Source organism: Schistocerca cancellata, chromosome 3 (genome assembly GCF_023864275.1).
Source record: "Schistocerca cancellata isolate TAMUIC-IGC-003103 chromosome 3, iqSchCanc2.1, whole genome shotgun sequence".
Lineage (NCBI taxonomy): Eukaryota > Metazoa > Arthropoda > Insecta > Orthoptera > Acrididae > Schistocerca > Schistocerca cancellata.
In genome coordinates this window covers 869,603,990-869,621,880 of record NC_064628.1, presented here as the reverse complement: position 1 = coordinate 869,621,880, position 17,891 = coordinate 869,603,990, and the positions used below count along the sequence as shown (strand labels likewise).

Genomic DNA, 17,891 nt, shown 5'->3' with positions numbered 1-17,891 from the left:
ACAATGAAAACCATCAATTATGGACAGAATTATTTAACTGGATAGATAAACAATCTACTCACCAAGCAGTGGCGCACACCACACACATAAAAGACAGTTCCAGTTATAATTGGCAAGCTTTTGGAGCCAGTGGCTCCTTCTTCAGACAGAAGGGTTGAGGGGGAAGGAAGAAGGGTGAAGCAAAAGGACTGGAGAGGTCTAGGAAAAGGGGCAGATTTAGGGAAAGTCACCCAGAACCGTAGGTCAGAGGATGAGAAGGAAAGACTGATTGTTGGGTACTGCACCAGACGACATTTGAAAACCTGAGAGCTGAAAGGTGGAAGACAGGGTAATATTAAGACAGAGAGTACTGTTTAAACATGCATGAGTTAATCAGAGTAAAAAGTTAAGTGCATTGTATGTAACAGAGGTAGCAGGCAGAACAGTGAAATATAGATGGGAAAGACACTGAAAGATGTAGAAAATTGAAATGGAGTGAAGCAAGGAGTAGTTATAGTGAAGAAATGCTGAGACAGAAGAAATTAATGTAAATTAAGGCCAGGTGGGTGGCGAGAACTGTTCTTAAATCCTCTGAAGATTTTTCATTTACACATCTCATTTCCCACACCTCATATGTATCTTGTGAACTGTGCATTTTCAGTATTTCAATTGTCTAGCAAAGATGATCAGAGAGGTGAGGTTTTATTACATCAACTCTACAGTCAATGTAAAAGTGATCTTTCAGCTTGAGGAACCTTGAGTTATTCTGGTTGGCCCATCAATTCTGTCTGACAAATTATAACTACACAGAATAGCATTTATGTTTTTACTATCTTTAGTGTACTTTCAGGAATCTATATTAAAATCACCAGCTAAAACAATACCAATATTCTTGCACTTCTTACATACAATGTCAATCATTTTTTTCCATGTTTTGTATGCAGTCATCAACTATGCTACTAGAAGATCCCTACAGCCCTATAACACTCACGGGAACTTCGTTTACCACTAACTTTATTGCTGAAATTTCACGTCATTTCCACTTTAAGTTCTGTGACCAAATCCAAGTTTTGGACCTGTAGATGGTCTTTACAATATATGACAGCTTTTATGTTCTAATCTACTGAAATTACGGGACAGAATCTTCCGTCGGTTCTTGGTAGAACAACATTATAATAAATGAAAAGCACCAGTTTGCTTTTGTTCTACAGAGTATAGCTGTTTAAATTAGTCATACTAATTAAATTATTGGGCAAACCATGTTCTGTAAGAATGATCACACCAACATTCTCCTCACTCAGTGCTTGCTGTAATTTTATACATTTGTTGCTTAGGTACTACATCTTTTGATGTAGCACTTTGAGATCTGTTTTGATTTTTTGTCTTTTCAGCTTTTCTTTGATATATTAGGTTTCGATGCTGCAGAAATGTTAACATTTTTTCATTTACTATATTGTTTACCACGCCCATTATGCTATTTTAGTGTCCATTGTTTGTGATTTTGCAGACATCTGATTTCACTTAAAGTTGCAGAGCCTAGTCTATTCAAATGAAAACCATCCCTCCCCAAATCATTTGTGATTTAAAAATTCATTCTGATTGATGAAAATTGCTCCAAGCCTGTTGCGTTGATTTCTCACACCACTGTTTATTTCGCAGATGTACTTTTCACGTAGCGACCTCCTACTTATGAAGGCCCTAATAATTAATTTAAATGATGACTAAACACTTTTTACTAAATGAATCAAGTTTCTAGCTGCATTGATAACTTCTTCCTCGCTGCTGTTTCATACAGAATTTGTCCTAACATGGATGATTACTCCTTTGCGATCTCATATGGATTCCACTGCATTTGCTGTCACATCCTTTTTTGATGTCAAAATGTTTTTAATGTGTTTACCGAGTTGATTAGTTCTAACCCCGGAAGAACATCGATTTTGCTGTTTAGAACTATTACATTTGTTAACAGAGACTTGCCCATTATCAAATATTTCTTGGGTAGTATGATTTCACCACATAGTTTTCTCTCTTCATTATCAACCCTGTTTTTATTTTTATTATACTTCACTGTCTTCCATTTGTATTTCAAAACTGATTTCCCAAGTACTTTATTTGTTGTATCTTCGTTGGATACAGTGTCTACCATTTGTTTGTCATCATAAGCACATGAGTTTGGTTCTTGTTTTTAACAAACACACAACTAATTCAGTTACTAGCTTAGCATTTTTTTTCTTGAGTGCCAACATTTGGATTTTAAGTGTCGCTATGTTATTCCGCAGTAATTTAAAATTCTGTCTTTTGAATTCGGTGCACTTCGTAATTCTGCTATTGCTATATGTAAATAGTCACGGTATATTCAAAGGACAGTTGTTGACTATGATTTCAGTGTCATTTCTACACATTTGTCATGTAGTCAAATATTACAGTTAACACAAGATGCCTTTGGTAACATGTTTGTTGCATTTCTTACACAACAGACTGCTGACCTTTTGATTTGTGCATGAGAGCACTGTGTCGTTGCACTGTTTCCTCGATGCCATTTTCCACTGTGCCAGTACTGCAGCTCAGCTGGGTTGAGGGAATGAGTGGGTAGAGTTTGCGAGAGGAGAAACAGGCAGTGTACATTAGGGAGAATAGGGCAAGGATAGCTGATACTAAGGTGGGAGAGGCAGCAGCAAGTGCATATGGTAAGAATGTGGTGCCAAGACACTTTTGTGTGTGTGTGTGTGTGTGTGTGTGTGTGTGTGTGTGTGTGTGTGTACGCGTGGGCACGAGGGAGAGAGGCGGAAAGAGAGGGGGAAAGAGAGGGGGGAGCGGGAGGGGGGAACGAGAGGGGGGAACGAGAGGGGGGGAACGAGAGGGGGGAACGAGAGGGGGGAACGAGAGGGGGGAACGAGAGGGGGGAACGAGAGGGGAAGGGGGAGGGGATGGGGGAGGGAAGGAAGAGGGAGCTGAGTAGGGGGATGTAGAGGGGGAGGTAAGAAAAGGGATGAGAGAGGGAGAGGGGGATGTAAGAAAAGGGATGAGAGAGGGAGAGGGGGAGGTAAGAAAAGGGATGAGAGAGGGAGAGGGGGAGGTAAGAAAAGGGATTAGAGAGGGGGAGGTAAGGAGAGGGAGGGGAGAGGGGCAGGTAAGGAGAGGGAGGGGAGAGGGGCAGGTAAGGAGAAGGAGGGGAGAGGGGCAGGTAAGGAGAGGGAGGGGAGAAGGGCAGGGAGGAGAGAGAGAGAGGGAAGAGAGATTGGTAGGGTGAGGGGAGAGGGGGAGGTGAGGGAGGAGTACGGGAAATGGGGAGGGGGAGAGGGAGGGGTGGGGGAGTAAGGAGGGGTGTGTGCAGGAGAGAGGGAGGGGGTGGGGGGAGTGCGAGAGGGGTATGTGCAGGAGAGAGGGAAGGGGTGGGGGAGTGAGAAAGGGGTGTGAGCGGGAGAGAGGGAGAGGGTGGGGGATTGGGGGAGGGGCGTGTGGGGGAGAGAGGGAGGGGCGTGTGTGGGACAGAGGGAGGGGCGCGTGTGGGACAGAGGGAGGGGCGCATGTGGGACAGAGGGAGGGGCACGTGGGGGAGAGGAAGGGGTGCGTGGGGGTGGAGGGGGAGGGCCTTGCGGGGGCGGAGGGGCATGTGGGGGAGGAGGGGGAGGGGAGTGTAGCGGCGGAGGAGGGGGTGTGTGTGGGGGTGGGGCATGTGGGGGCGGAGGGGGAGGGGCGTGTGGCGGCGGAGGGGGAGGGGCGTGTGGCGGCGGAGGGGGAGGGGGTGGGGGGAGGGGGAGGGAGTGGGAGGGAGGTGGGGAGGAGAGAGAGGTGGGGAGGAGAGAGAGGTACGGAGGAGAGAGAGGTAGGGAGGAGAGAGAGGTAGGGAGGAGAGAGAGGTAGGGAGGAGAGAGAGGTAGGGAGGAGAGAGAGGTAGGGAGGAGAGAGAGGTAGGGAGGAGAGAGAGGTAGGGAGGAGAGAGAGGGAGGGTGGGAGGGGTGAGAGAGGGAGGGTGGGAGGGGTGAGAGAGGGAGGGTGGGGGGGAGAGAGGGAGGGTGGGGGGGAGAGAGGGAGGGCGGCAGGGGGGAGAGAGGGAGGGTGGGAGGGGGAGAGAGGGAGGGTGGGAGGGGGGAGAGAGTGAAGGGGAGCACAAGTGAGGGAAGGGGTGGGGAAGAGAGAGGGGGAAGAGGGAGGGGGAGGGGGAGAGAGAGGGAGGTAGCAGAGGGAAGTAGGGAGGAGAGGGAGGTAGGGAGGAGAGGGAGGTAGGGAGGAGAGGGAGGTAGGGAGGAGAGATAGGGAGGAGAGGGAGGTAGGGTGGAGAGATAGGGGGAGAGAGAGGGAGGGTGGTAAGTTGGAGAGAGGGAGAGTGGGAGGGGGAGAAAGGGATGGGGAGCACAAGTGTGGGATGGGGAGGGGGAGAGGGAGGGGGGAGAGAGGGAGGGGGGAGAGATAGAGGGGGGAGAGATAGAGGTAGGGAGGAGGAAAAGGTAGGGAGGAGAGAAAGATAGTGAGGAGAGAGAGGGGTAGTGAGGAGAAAGAGATACGGAGGGGAGAGAGGTAGGGAGGAGAGCCTTTACAAATGTCTGCTTGTTTCTGTGTATGTGCGGATGGATGTGTGTGTGTGTGTGTGTGTGTGTGTGTGTGTGTGTGTGTGTGCGAGTGTATACCTGTCCTTTTTTCCCCCTAAGATAAGTCTTTCAGCTCCCGGGATAGGAATGACTCCTTACCCTCTCCCTTAAAACCCACATCCTTTCGTCTTTCCCTCTCCTTCCCTCTTTCCTGACGAAGCAACCGTTGGTTGCGAAAGCTTGAATTTTGTGTGTATGTTTGTGTTTGTTTGTGTGTCTATCGACATGCCAGCGCTCTTGTTTGGTAAGTCACATCATCTTTGGCTTTAGATGTTGTTGTTGTTGTTGTTGGCTTCAGTCCTGAGACTGGTTTGATGCAGCTCTCCATGCTACTCTATCCTGTGCAAGCTTCTTCATCTCCCAGTACCTACTGCAACCTACATCCTTCTGAATCTGCTTAGTGTATTCATCTCTTGGTCTCCCCCTACGATTTTTACCCTCCACGCTGCCTTCCAATACTAAATTGGTGATCCCTTGATGCCTCAGAACATGTCCTACCAACCGATCCCTTCTGGTCAAGTTGTGCCACAAACTTCTCTTCTCCCCAATCCTATACAATACTTCCTCATTAGTTATGTGATCTACCCATCTAATTTTCAGCATTCTTCTGTAGCACCACATTTCAAAAGCTTCTATTCTCTTCTTGTCCAAACTATTTACCGTCCATGTTTCACTTCCATACATGGCTACACTCCATACAAATACTTTCAGAAACGACTTCCTAACACGTAAATCAATACTCGATGTTAACAAATTTCTCTTCTTCAGAAACGCTTTCCTCGCCATTGCCAGTCTACATTTTATATCCTCTCTACTTCGACCATCATCAGTTATTTTGCTCCCCAAATAGCAAAACTCCTTTACTACTTTAAGTGTCTCATTTCCTAATCTAATACCCTCAGCATCACCCGACTTAATTCGACTACATTCCATTATCCTCGTTTTGCTTTTGTTGATGTTCATCTTATATCCTCCCTTCAAGACACCATCCATTCCGTTCAACTGCTCTTCCAAGTCCTTTGCTGTCTCTGACAGAATTACAATGTCATGGTTTTAGATATGTCAAAGTAATTAACAATAAATGAAAATATAACTTTTGCTAAGGGTAAAATGGATGTTCCACTTGTGGACATCAAGGCCTTTACAGCCTGCAGACTGGAAAACGCATAATTTTATGAATTTATTTTCATGCCTCATCCATTGAATATAATCAACTGTCACAGAGAAGGAAACAAGAGAAAAGAGAAGCTGTGGTACTGTCATGCTGGACACTGTAGCTCACGTACAGTAGATCAAATCCTATGGGCAAATATTTAGGCAATATAAGATATGTGATAAAAAATAAAAAGGAAGAAAAGAAATACATATTCCAAAGCAGCAAGTCATCTGGAACACTGAATCTATTGGATTTGTCAGGTGCACTAGGAAGCAATTTGTGACAATGGATTGTTAGTTGTTATCATGAGCACACGAAAAGCTGTCATATTTAGCAGATGTATGAAATATTTGTCAAGCCTGACAATGAAAAAAATACTTTTATGAGAACAACAAATGAGGGATATTGTTGAGAATTTGGGAGGAAAGGAAGAGTAGTTTATTTCTAACATCTCATTTGCCATAAAATCATTAGAGGGAAGCAGCAAAGCAACTAGACAAGGATTTGGAGGAAGACAAGGTTTGCTGCAGGAACCATTTTCATAACTACCAGAAGCAATTTAAGGAAATCACAGAAAAAGAAATATTTCTGGATGGATAGGGATTTGTACAGAATAAAACAGTCCAATGTTTAACCACAGCACCACCTCAATGTGTGGAGAAAAAAACTGCAGGATCGTTTCAGCTTCTTACCTGTGTACACAGACATGATGGTCAGACCCATACACAGAGATATGGATGGCTCAGACATTCAAATAGCATAAATACAAGTTGATCAAGATGATGATCTACATTAGTGTTCAGCCACCATAGTCAATTTGTGTACCTACCAAATACATTGACTTAGTGTGATAGTCACTTTTCTAATACCCCACCACTCCAGGGTTACGGAAAACACTAGTGAGAATGGTGACATTATTTGTGTGGCAAATAGTTCAGCTTTCAGCTGCAGTGACTCCAAGTGTCGCAGTTAACACAGCTGTTATTTTGCTTTGCTGGACCTGGGCTTTGGTTTGGGATTCTGAGTGATTTTGTGTTATTGTGTAAGACTATTCTGCCCTGTCTATTAGTGCTGATTTAAGCTCATGTTACTTGCAGTCATAACATACACTCTATACTTCTGTTTGGCCATCAGCTTGGCATTAATCTCAATTTACACATGCGATATGGTTTATGGCAGTGCACTGCTTAGTTTGTATCCAGCAGCAAGACAAAAACTTTAAAAAATGACTCATCTGAGTTAACACAGACCTGCAGTTGTTTCTTCCTCAGTTCAAAACAGTTCTCCATATTACAGCAGCTCAACCATTCTTTCCTACCAACAGAGTGTAAGGACACATCTGCAATAAATTGCTCATCCAGTCCCTCCAAATTGATTATTTAGTATCTCACTGAGTATGAAAGAGTATAGTTGTAGCAAAAGTCTGTATCGCACACAGTAAAATTTCAATCAGGTGGACATCCTTGATGACACCAGACAGAAGCCTCGAGAAACGTCTTTGTCCAATCTGTGACCATGGTCAAATCCAACATCATGAGCCAAAATGTCATGTATTCACCATAACTATTCCAAAATGTATCTAAAGAATAGAGCGACAGACTAGTTTGGTGCATTAAAAAACAGCTTTGTGACAGTAAGCAAACTGCTTGTCCATTGCTGCACAATTCTACTTCAATCATCCAGGTGCACTTCTAGCTTTGCAAATCAGATATGTTTACACAACACCCTTGAACAGCTTGTAAACAAATGTTGTAACTTTGTACTCTAACACAGTATATGCTACTTCTGCTGATATTGTCTTCTGGTGGTGATACAAGACTGACTATAATGAAGCTTGGTATAAGAGAAGAAAAAAATTCTAGGTCAAAAAATAGTTCTGCAGCAACACATCATGACAAATAGTGCTTTAGTAATGCAAAGTGTTTCATTTCTTTATTTATTTTTTACTTTTTTTACTACTTTCTGTACTACTCATCCTTTACATTTCATAGTCACTCAATATTTTTCTGATAGTCATTCAATATTTTTCTGAATCTAATACACAAAAAAAAAAGGAAGAGTTGCAGTTTTAGGTGCTTGCATCACCTCCTTTTATGTAATGAACAAAAAAAGATGTGTTTGTGTTTATCACAGATGATGGTTCATACATACATGGTCCAGCACACTGCTGTACTTTCTCTGTGTATGAATGCACATATCTATATTCCTCTTTCCATCACACCTCTTTCCCACCCATCATTTTTTTTACTCTATAGCTGTCAAATCAAACTGTCAAAGCTTCAAATTATAGAGAATTAGTTCTGCTTTCATTTACATCCCTTCACACAGCTTATACATTTCTTATAAAATTCCACGAGGCAGAATGTTTGGATGTTTGGCCAGTATTTTTTGCCTTCAGGCAGTGAAATTGCAAGTATTTGTCAACCACAATATTATTGCACCTGGGAGTGAGGGTGCTTTGGTCAGCTTATTGTAAGTTTTTATCACGATATTTCATGAGAACATGCTGAATCACTTGATAGTATATGCGCAACTCTCTTGAAATAATTAACAATGTGATGTATTTTTCTTAGCCACCACTGTACTTGTTTACTGTAATGTCACCACATATTTCCAATAACAGCCATGAGAGGCCAAGTGCAATAATATTGTGGTCAGGTAATACTGATGACAGACATATATAAAAGTAGAAAACACTGATTCAGCTTTCAGAACTGTTAGTGCTTTTCTCAAGGAGGAAAAAGGAGTAGGTTGGTAAAGGTTGGAATGAAGGACAGGTCACTCACACCCAAGTCTGATAATGAGGGAAGACAAAGATAAAGGGAAAGGCATCAGAGAGGGTTGGAGATCAGAGTTCCATATTCATTATGCACCTTACAACTGATTGTATAATGTAAATCGATAGATAAAAAAATCTACTTACCAAGGAGCAGCTTATCTATCTATTTTTTAATCTATCCATTTGTCTATCCATTATCAATAATTGATTATTTTCATTGTTATACAACTGATTGTGTCACATAGCCTAGTGATATTCTAGACTTAGAAGCTTTCCATCCTTAGTTTTTGTTCTCCAGAATTTTGTTTTGACATAGAGACTGTAGGCAACATTCAACTGGTCATAATAGTAAATATAATATCTAGTGTGGCTTTAAAAATATTTCTGGTATGAGAATAACAATAGTAATACGAATAATGAAAACTATAGATGTCTTCCACGCTTAAGCTCTCTTTAAGGAAATACAGTTAATAAAGGTGAATAGAACCAAACTGCACACAAATATAATCATGTAATGGGCCAGCAGATTACAAGAAAAGCAGACAAGAAATGTGAGAAATGACATTTAAACAGTAAAGAGATACTGCTTGCATTTACGAGGCATGTCTTTTTTAAAGTACCGTTTTGAAATTTAAAAAAGGTGTGCTAAGAAATCTCAATAATTTTATTTTTACATGAAAGCCTGTGCCTTAATCTACTCTTCTACATAATTTCCGTCAATATTGAGGCACTTGAGATAATGTTGTACCAGTTTTTTAATACCCTCCTCATAGAAGTCTGCCACTGCAGCATCACTGTTTTGACTTCGTCATCGTCTTGAGACGCTGACCGCCCAGGTGTTTCTTCAAGTGCAGGAACAGATGGTAGTCACTGGGCACAAGATCGGGGCTGTAAGGAGGATGATCTAGAGTTTCCATCAAAAATATGTGATGATATCTTTGGTCTGATTCGCCACATGCGGACGGGCATTGTCTTGAAGCAAAACGATGCCCTTGCTCAACTTCCATGGACTGTTGCGTTGATCCTGGTGTGACGAAGGCCACCCGCATTTCATCACCCATAACAATTTGGCTTAAGAAATCATCACTGTCGTTGTGGTACCGCTCAAGGAAAGTCAATGCACTGTCTAAACGTTTGGTTTTGCGCACATCTGTCAACATTTTCGGTACCCAACGTGCGCACACTTTCAGTAATTCAAGTGCTCGGTCACAATGCCATACAAAACACTATGAGAAACATTAGGAAAGTTATCCTGCAAGGAGGAATTTGTAAAGCGTCTGTTTTCTCTCACCTTATTTTCCACTTCCTGAACCAAACATTCATTAACGACCGAAGGACGCCCACTCCGTTCTTCATCATGCACATTTGTGCAGCTATCTTTAAATGCTCTCACCCACTTTCTAACCATTCCATCACTCATAATGTTTTCTCCGTAAACTGCACAGCTCGCACGATGAATATCGATCGCTTTTAGTCCTTTAGCACTAAGAAATCTTATAACAGCCCATACTTCACAGTCAGTGGGACTCACAATTATTGGAGGCATCTTAAACACTCAGTACACAACGTAAACAAGGAAGAAGCAGACTGTAATGGCATCAGTGCATAGAGTAAGGTACAGGCTTTCATGTAAAAATAAAATTATTGAGATATCTTAGCACGTCTTTTTTTAATTTCAAAACAGTACTTACTTAAATAACACGACTCGTACAGGGAGTGTGTAAACTCTTTTGACACAGGCTTGTTAAAGAAGGCAAAGATAAGCACATGGATCAATCTGGAGAATGGACAGGTGAAAGCACTGTAAAGAATGGATACAGATGTCTCAAACTACAGTCATGATATTTCTAGATTAAAGCTGATCTTATTTCTTCACCAACTAATAAGAAACATCAAAAGATAGGAAGAAAATTTTAATTTTGCTGGATGAATAACGAAGTCTAGAAACGTTTTCTAATCAAACCAAAATTGCATATAACTCTTATGTAGTAAGAAATTAATTTCTTCATAACATATTCATCCACCACGAGTGAAATGTTACACACATATGCAGTGTACAGATTTCTGAGACAAAAATAAATTCTGTGCTACATTACCTTGCTATTCCTTTGTGAGCTATGTCTGTGCGGTACTGTGCACCATCGAATTTTATAGTGCTAACGCACATCTTCCTTGCCCTTGCTGCAGCAACAGTTAAGTCATGAGCAAGAGCCACTGATATTAGCACTCTACCCCCATTAGTGACAAGCTCGCCTGATGCATTTTGTGCTGTACCACTGTGAAACACGAGATTATTGGGTATTTGCATTGCTTCCTCAATCCCTGAAACAGAGTTCAAAGTTTACATTTAGTTATATTGTTCCCATCAATACCAAATTGACAGAAATGAAAAATTCTGTAAGAAGTAATAAGTGTATAAAACTCAATCACACCCAAAGCTACATGACTGGGATACAACCAACATTACATTTCTGAAATGAATGGAAAAAATGCTGATCCAGTATGTGCAATGTCTCACACCCAAGGACAGTACATTTTTGTGATGTTTTCAATGGACAATCTTTTCTCTTAAAGAGCCAGTAAAACTTAGATCTTCTTCACCTACTGTCAACAATCAGATCTGGCAAGGATGTTGAGAAGTCATAGGTACAGGCTGTACAGTACACCAATGATTAAGTATAAGACTAAAAAGATGATTTTGTAAATAAAAGATTACTACACTGAATTAAAAATATTATATCTTTTGTTTAAGGATTATGTCTGGAAAATGGAATTAACCCATGCGAAGAGTGGTGAGCAATATTGCACCAACAACTGAGGGCACCTACGGTTCGTTAAACATATGTATGGAGAACAGAGTCCAAACATGTAATAAAACAATTCTGTCAAAATTTTCAATTATTATTTAGTAGTTTTCAAGCATAAACAGGTGCAGATATACTTATACAGCTTTCAATGTGGCAGATCACCTGACCACAGGGAACTGGTACAAGAATATAAAGGCTAACTATGCGCTGGCTGTTTTGAGAAACAATGGCCAATAAATAGGAAATTGTTCACGATTCACAGAGAGAGTACAGTAATGTAAAAGAGGGTAACAGTGACCTGAAATCAATGCTCAATAATTAGGATTCCCAAACATTATAGGGGATGGCCACAAACAACCACCTGGATAATGCAACAATTATGACACCACTCAACTATCATCTCAAACAATCAAAAATAATCAGTTACTGATAATATATTGTAAATGGATAAATAAAATTAGATTTTTTTTATCTATTGGTTTACATTATATTATCTCATACAATCAGTTTCTATCAGGAGCTGGACAGATTGAATCCCTACAATCAGGTGAGAATCTCCTAAACTTCGGCTGCTGTCACAGCAAATTAGCACAATGCATATGTTGTCAAGTCCATGCAACAAGTTTCTAAACTGCCTGAAAATAGAAACATCTAGAAGGGGAAGAGGAAACAAAATTAAATTTGATGGTTTGGGAGGGTGTGTAATGTTATTTCAGTGACCATGGTATCGAGTCAAATTTTCAAAGAACTTTGATGTACTAGTTCACTAATCAGTATGGAATAACATCTCCTCTGGCCTGGATGCTTACAATAATTTGGTTCGAAAGGGTGTCATCAAGTCGATGTATCCTTTCTGAGGTAAGATGGTCCACAACTATTGCAATTAGTCCTTGAGAATACTGGCACTGCGAAGGAGTTGACATCCAAGCTGATTCCATACATGTTCTGGCCACTGTAGTCTCAATGTCATGCAAACAGTTCATAGATGTGTAGATGCACGCGGTATGTGTGCATGAGAATTGTTCAGCTCCACGATACTGTTGCATGAGAGGTAACACATGAGGACACAGGATGTCTCTATGGTTGTACAATTAAGAGCTCCCTCAATCACTACCACCAGTTAACTGAAGTCGTACCTGAGGGCTCCCCATACCTTGAATCAGGAGTAACACTGCTGTTCCTCTCGAAAATATTGGAAGAATGAGATCTGTCCTCAAGTCACCACTGTATGGAATCGTGTTTCATTGCAGAACTCAATGCAATGCCATTCATCAGTAGTCTATGCTTCCTGGTCATAGCACCACTTCAAATGCAGCTACTTGTGTAGTGGTATTAATGGCAGCACACACGTGTGATGTTAATTCCCCAGTCCGGCTATTGCTAGTCTCTGATCAATGGCACAGGATGACATAGAATGTTACTTGTTCTTGGATGGCAGGTCCAGATACAAAGGTGTTACAATGTGCTCGGTCACGATCAGATGTGGTCGACTGGAACCTCGATGATGAGTACCCCCGTCCTCACATTCCCCTGTAGTCCAGCATCAGGCAGCTGTCATGTCCGAATGCTCCACCAGTCTGGATAGTGCACAATTCAACCAGCTGGCCAAGTAGAGACCTAAAATGAAGCCCCTTTCAAACCCCGTGAGGGGCCAATAATGCTCTCTAAGAAGAGTTCACGGCATCTACATGTACTTCACAGTGATCACTAAACATCTGACATGGTTCACACTCCCGATATACCCCTATGGGACCTTGTAATAATATTGAATACCTATAACACTAATGCACCATGATAGCCGTTTTACCTGTCACAGAGAAATTTAACTCTAAATCATTTACACATCCATCAACGGTGTGTACAAGTACAAAGTTACACTGACTTTCGACCTTGTCTTCTGTGTGCTTCACTTGTTTTGTCAGGCAGTGTATAGTGATTGAAATGAGGCATGCTTAAACTTGTTTCCAAAAAGATGGGTTATGTCTGGCAGGAGCACAGTGTGCTAATATAGAGATACTGCAGACTAAGAAGATCAGTCAAGATCATAATACCCCATTTACATTCATTCTGATCTAAACATTTCAAAAACTCTTGCAGTAAATACAATCAAATGATCTGAACATTACCAATCAGTGGTGGAAAATGTTGAGATGGGAGGATCCTACGCAAATCTACTGCTTTATTATTGCTGATAGAACTGAGTGTTGTGCATTCCAAATAAAAAAAAAAATATTACAAAACAATTAATTAGTTGTAACACATATTAGATTGCAGTGATATGACAAGTCAAAGGTAGTAAAACACTAGATCCACTATGTTCATTCATTATTTTGGTTATATGCTGCAAACTGTTCATTTAGTTAAATAACATCCTTGGCTCTTGTTACATACAGACTGCAGTAACTTGTTTACCTAATATTATGAATGTGTAAAAACATCACCATATGCAAAGAAAATTAGTATATTGCATCCTTATGTATAAGAATAATAAGTAGTGCATTAAATAATTACCAGTAATAACTTTGCCTTTGGTAGATGACTCAGGATATTTCTGACTTGCCATTACAACTCCAACCGCATAGAACTCTCTTTTCCATTTCAGATTCACATTTGCCAGCAAATTACTGCAGCATGCCTGTATGAAACACATTTAAAAAAAAAATAATATTCATGTCATCATCCAATTCTTAACTCTCCAAATATAATAGTTTTCAGTGAAAATGTTGCAGTAACTGCAGTTCATAATTATGGTACATACCCTCATGACCTGATACAGGTCTGAGTCAAGCAGAGGAAGAATCACTTGAGTTTCCGGATCACCAAATCGACAATTGAATTCCAGTACCTTAGGGCCATCATTTGTAAGCATCAGTCCAGCATATAACACTCCTGGAAAAAATCACATACCAGAGGAGAGGAGTTACGTTGTGCAGAACCCTTACTTAAGTGAGATACTGACTGTGCATACAAGAAGTTTGGTAACCAAATAAAAAAGAGTGACAGTGTCAAATTTTTCAGTCACAGTGTCCTTGTCACTGACCATATAAGAAAGTATTCGCCTACTGACTTATTATTTTCTGGAGCACCACCCAATTACAACTAAAAAAGGAAAAAGAAAATCTCTCAGAGTTGTATATGATAACTCAGTTACAATATTCAGAAAGAATTTACAGAGTGAAAAATGGGAAGAAGTTTATCAAGAACACACAAGGAATTTTAATTTTTTTCATAATAATACTCTTACAACAAAACAAATCCAGTTTTCCTTTGCAACCCATCTATGAAATTTACAGTGGAAGCTGAGAAAAACTGGTAACTATCTGGAATCAGAAAATCTAGTACTGAGAATAGGGAGCTTTATTTTTTCAGGGAAGTCATTGCTCTGCATTTAGTTTTGAAATATGGGTCCACAGCTGTTCCAAATTTCTCTGTGGAAGTTATTGTCCTACATAGTCTGTTTTTAGTTTTGAAATAAACACTTTAGTTTATGAGTTTGCAACATTAAATATTTTTTCTCCATTGGGCATTTTCAAGATACCTCCATCACAGTGAAAAACTACAATCACATATCTTACTTTCCATACATTAATGTGGAGAAAACTCCATCTAATAATTTTTAAGCATACCTATAATAAAGGTTGCTTTTGAATGTGGTGGTGATGAGCACAACTTCCACAAATGTCAATTCCATATGTAGAATAGTCAATTCCGTATTTAAAATATTAAAAGCAACCCTTATGTGAGTCTTTTTCACTGTAACAGCATCAGCCGCACTAAATCTATTGGTTCACATTTAAAATAAAATTGGAAATGATGTGCTTAACATTTCAGCTTAAATGTGAACCAACGGATTCAATGTAGCTGACACTGGCACAGTGACAAAGGCCCACGTAAGGGTTGCATTTTATATTTTAAATACGGAATTGACATATATGTGCGAGTTGTGTCCATTACCACCACGTTCATAAGCAACCTTTATTAGAGGTACCATTAGATGGAGCTTCCTCCACACAAATGAGTTCAAAATTAGACATGATTAGACTTTTTCACTGTGGTGGAGATAGTTTGAGCATGCCCAAGGGGGTGAAATTAGCTAATAGAGCAAAATCATGAAATAAAGTGTTTATTTCAAAAACAAAAACAGCCTATGCAGGACAATGACTTCCCTGAAGAAATTTGCAGCTGCAGTTGATATATACAGAAGATCACTGAAAGCTTTATTTAATGCAAAGGGATAACTCTAGTCAAGACTTAAAAACACACTACAAGCAGTATTGCAAAATTCTTCAATGTGTCATCAAAAAGGCAAAAACCATGTACTATGCACAAAAAACTCAATATTCCATGAACTAGGCAAGAGCAATTTGGAGCATTATTAGGCATGAAGTGAATAAGCTCAGCACAGCAAATATATTGAACTCCCAGGTGACATTGGCATCAAGGTAGATAATACAAAATTAAAATCTTTGGGTACTAAATTCAATGTCCCAACAGTAGCTGAAAACATAGGGACAAAAAATTGTCCATCAAAGTCAGATCCAGTCAACTTACTTAGACACGTAATGCCTACTCACCACCAGATGTCAGTTTTGCCAACACCTGTGTCAGAGAGATTATTACACTCACAGGTCACTAAAAAAAGTAACTTTTTGGCTTCAATGGTATCTCAGCCAACATACTAATCTATTTTGCTGACTTGATAGTGTCACTCATACATTATCTTCATGATCAGGTGATAAGTAAAGGAGTATTTCCTGTGGGAGGAAGCATGCAGTGGCAACAGCTATATACAAAAGTTGAGATACACAACTGATGCCTAATTGTAGACCAATCTCCTTCCTTCCCATGTTCTCAAAAATATTTCAGAAAACAGCTGACAACAGAATACTCAACCAACTTTCTGAGAATAACTTTTTAACAGTCTCTCAATTTGATTTCCGAAAAGGCTTCTCTACTAAGGATGCAATTTTCCATTTCAAAAACTCAGTTCCGGCAGAACTAAACAATAAAAATTGCCCTGCTGGTGTTTCCTGTGATCATGCCAAGACGTATGACTGTAGATACCATAAAATTCTGCTAGGGAAACTGGCATGGTATGGCAATTAAGGCCTTCCCCTCACTTGAATGAAGTCATATGTTAACAACAGAAAACAGTGTCATATTAATAATGATACAACATGTAAATTCTGCCTAACTCTAATATTTGTCCTTAGACTCTGTTTTGCCTAGTACAGAGGTAGTTGGCTGTGGACTTGACTAGTGTGTTGCATCCATAAGTAGGTTTACACTAGCAGTTTGAGGTTATGTTGTCTGTTGTTGCCCGAGTGAATAGAATGTACAGAACAGTATTTTTTTTTTTTATTTATTTTTTTTTCCTCCAGCATAATGGTAACACAGCCATAATTACAGTGATATGTGATTTGTTTGTGGAACATTTCCCAAACATCCAACCTCCATTTTGATGAGGTATCTGCAAATTAAATTTAAGATTTAAAGAGACTGCCTTGGTAGCAGAGCTTCTTTATTCAGGTGGGCCAAAGCCTGTTGTTACAGAAGAGAGTCTTAATGTCGATGTGCAATGTTCTGTGCAAACACCAACTAAATCTCAATGAAAAATGTTCAAGGAGAATGAACTAGCAAGAACAAGCCTATATAAGATTCAAAAGAAGCTGAAATTGAGATCATAGAGACATGCTTTACTTCAAGGCCTCAATGAAGATGATCCAGACAGGCTTCTGGAATTCTGTGAGATGCACACAGTTCAATAAGCAGCCAATCCCAAGTTTTACAAAAGCATTCTTTGAAGTGATGTAGCAACTTTTATGGTGAATGGCACAGTCTCTACTGAGATTATACAAATCCCTATGTGGCGATGAAGACAGAGTTAAATGTTCCTGGTATGATGGGCTTATCGGACCTTATTTTTGTTCAGCTAATATCAGTTTTGTAAATTATCTTGATATGCATCAAGAAGTGTTGGTAGAAACAAAAAATAGCCCACTCCACTTTTTTTTAACATCTGCCGCTGCCTAAGGGAAAGGTTATATGGCAACAAGATGGAGCACTCCTGCACTATGGAGTTATTGAGATTTTCTAAATGAAAACTTTGATGAATGGATTGGCAGATGGGGTTAATGAATTGTCTCCAAGGTCCTAGGTATCACACACATAGATTTTTCAGTGTAGGGACTACAAAAAAAAAATTAGGTCTATTCCGTCAAGATTTGTAATCTTGAGTATCTGAAGGAACAAACCCAATCAGAACTGGATAACCTACAGTCACGAAAGACTTGTGACAAAATTTGTAAATCAGTGTTGAAAAGATGCAATGTTTGCTAAGAATAGTGTGGTAATCACTTTAAGCATCTTTTGCAGGTTCACTGAACTCTTCATATATTTCTGTGATGTTGATAAATTTGTATTTTCATTTATTTAGAACTATTGCACCAAATGCACTTTTGGCAACTAACTTACGGTCTATTTGAGTACATTAGCACCGGTCATAACTTTTTGTTAGCATACTTTAAAATGTACCCAGCAATTGTTGCCTCTGCCTGTTAACATATTACTTGTCTGTCCAC

At 40.1% G+C, this 17,891-nt stretch overlaps 1 protein-coding gene across 4 annotated transcripts in view; it reads right to left on the bottom strand.

Moving 5' to 3' along the window:
- Nucleotides 1-17,891, bottom strand: part of LOC126175928 (trifunctional purine biosynthetic protein adenosine-3) — a 90,245-nt gene that overhangs the window by 55,474 nt on the left and 16,880 nt on the right. For all 4 annotated transcript variants that reach the window (XM_049923003.1, XM_049923004.1, XM_049923005.1 and 1 more), the window contains exons 7-9: nt 14,069-14,199; nt 13,822-13,945; nt 10,600-10,825 (exon numbers count right to left, since the gene is read on the bottom strand). In XM_049923003.1, coding sequence (XP_049778960.1) covers nt 10,600-10,825; nt 13,822-13,945; nt 14,069-14,199 — 481 coding nt within the window. The remainder of the gene's footprint in view (nt 1-10,599; nt 10,826-13,821; nt 13,946-14,068; nt 14,200-17,891) is intronic.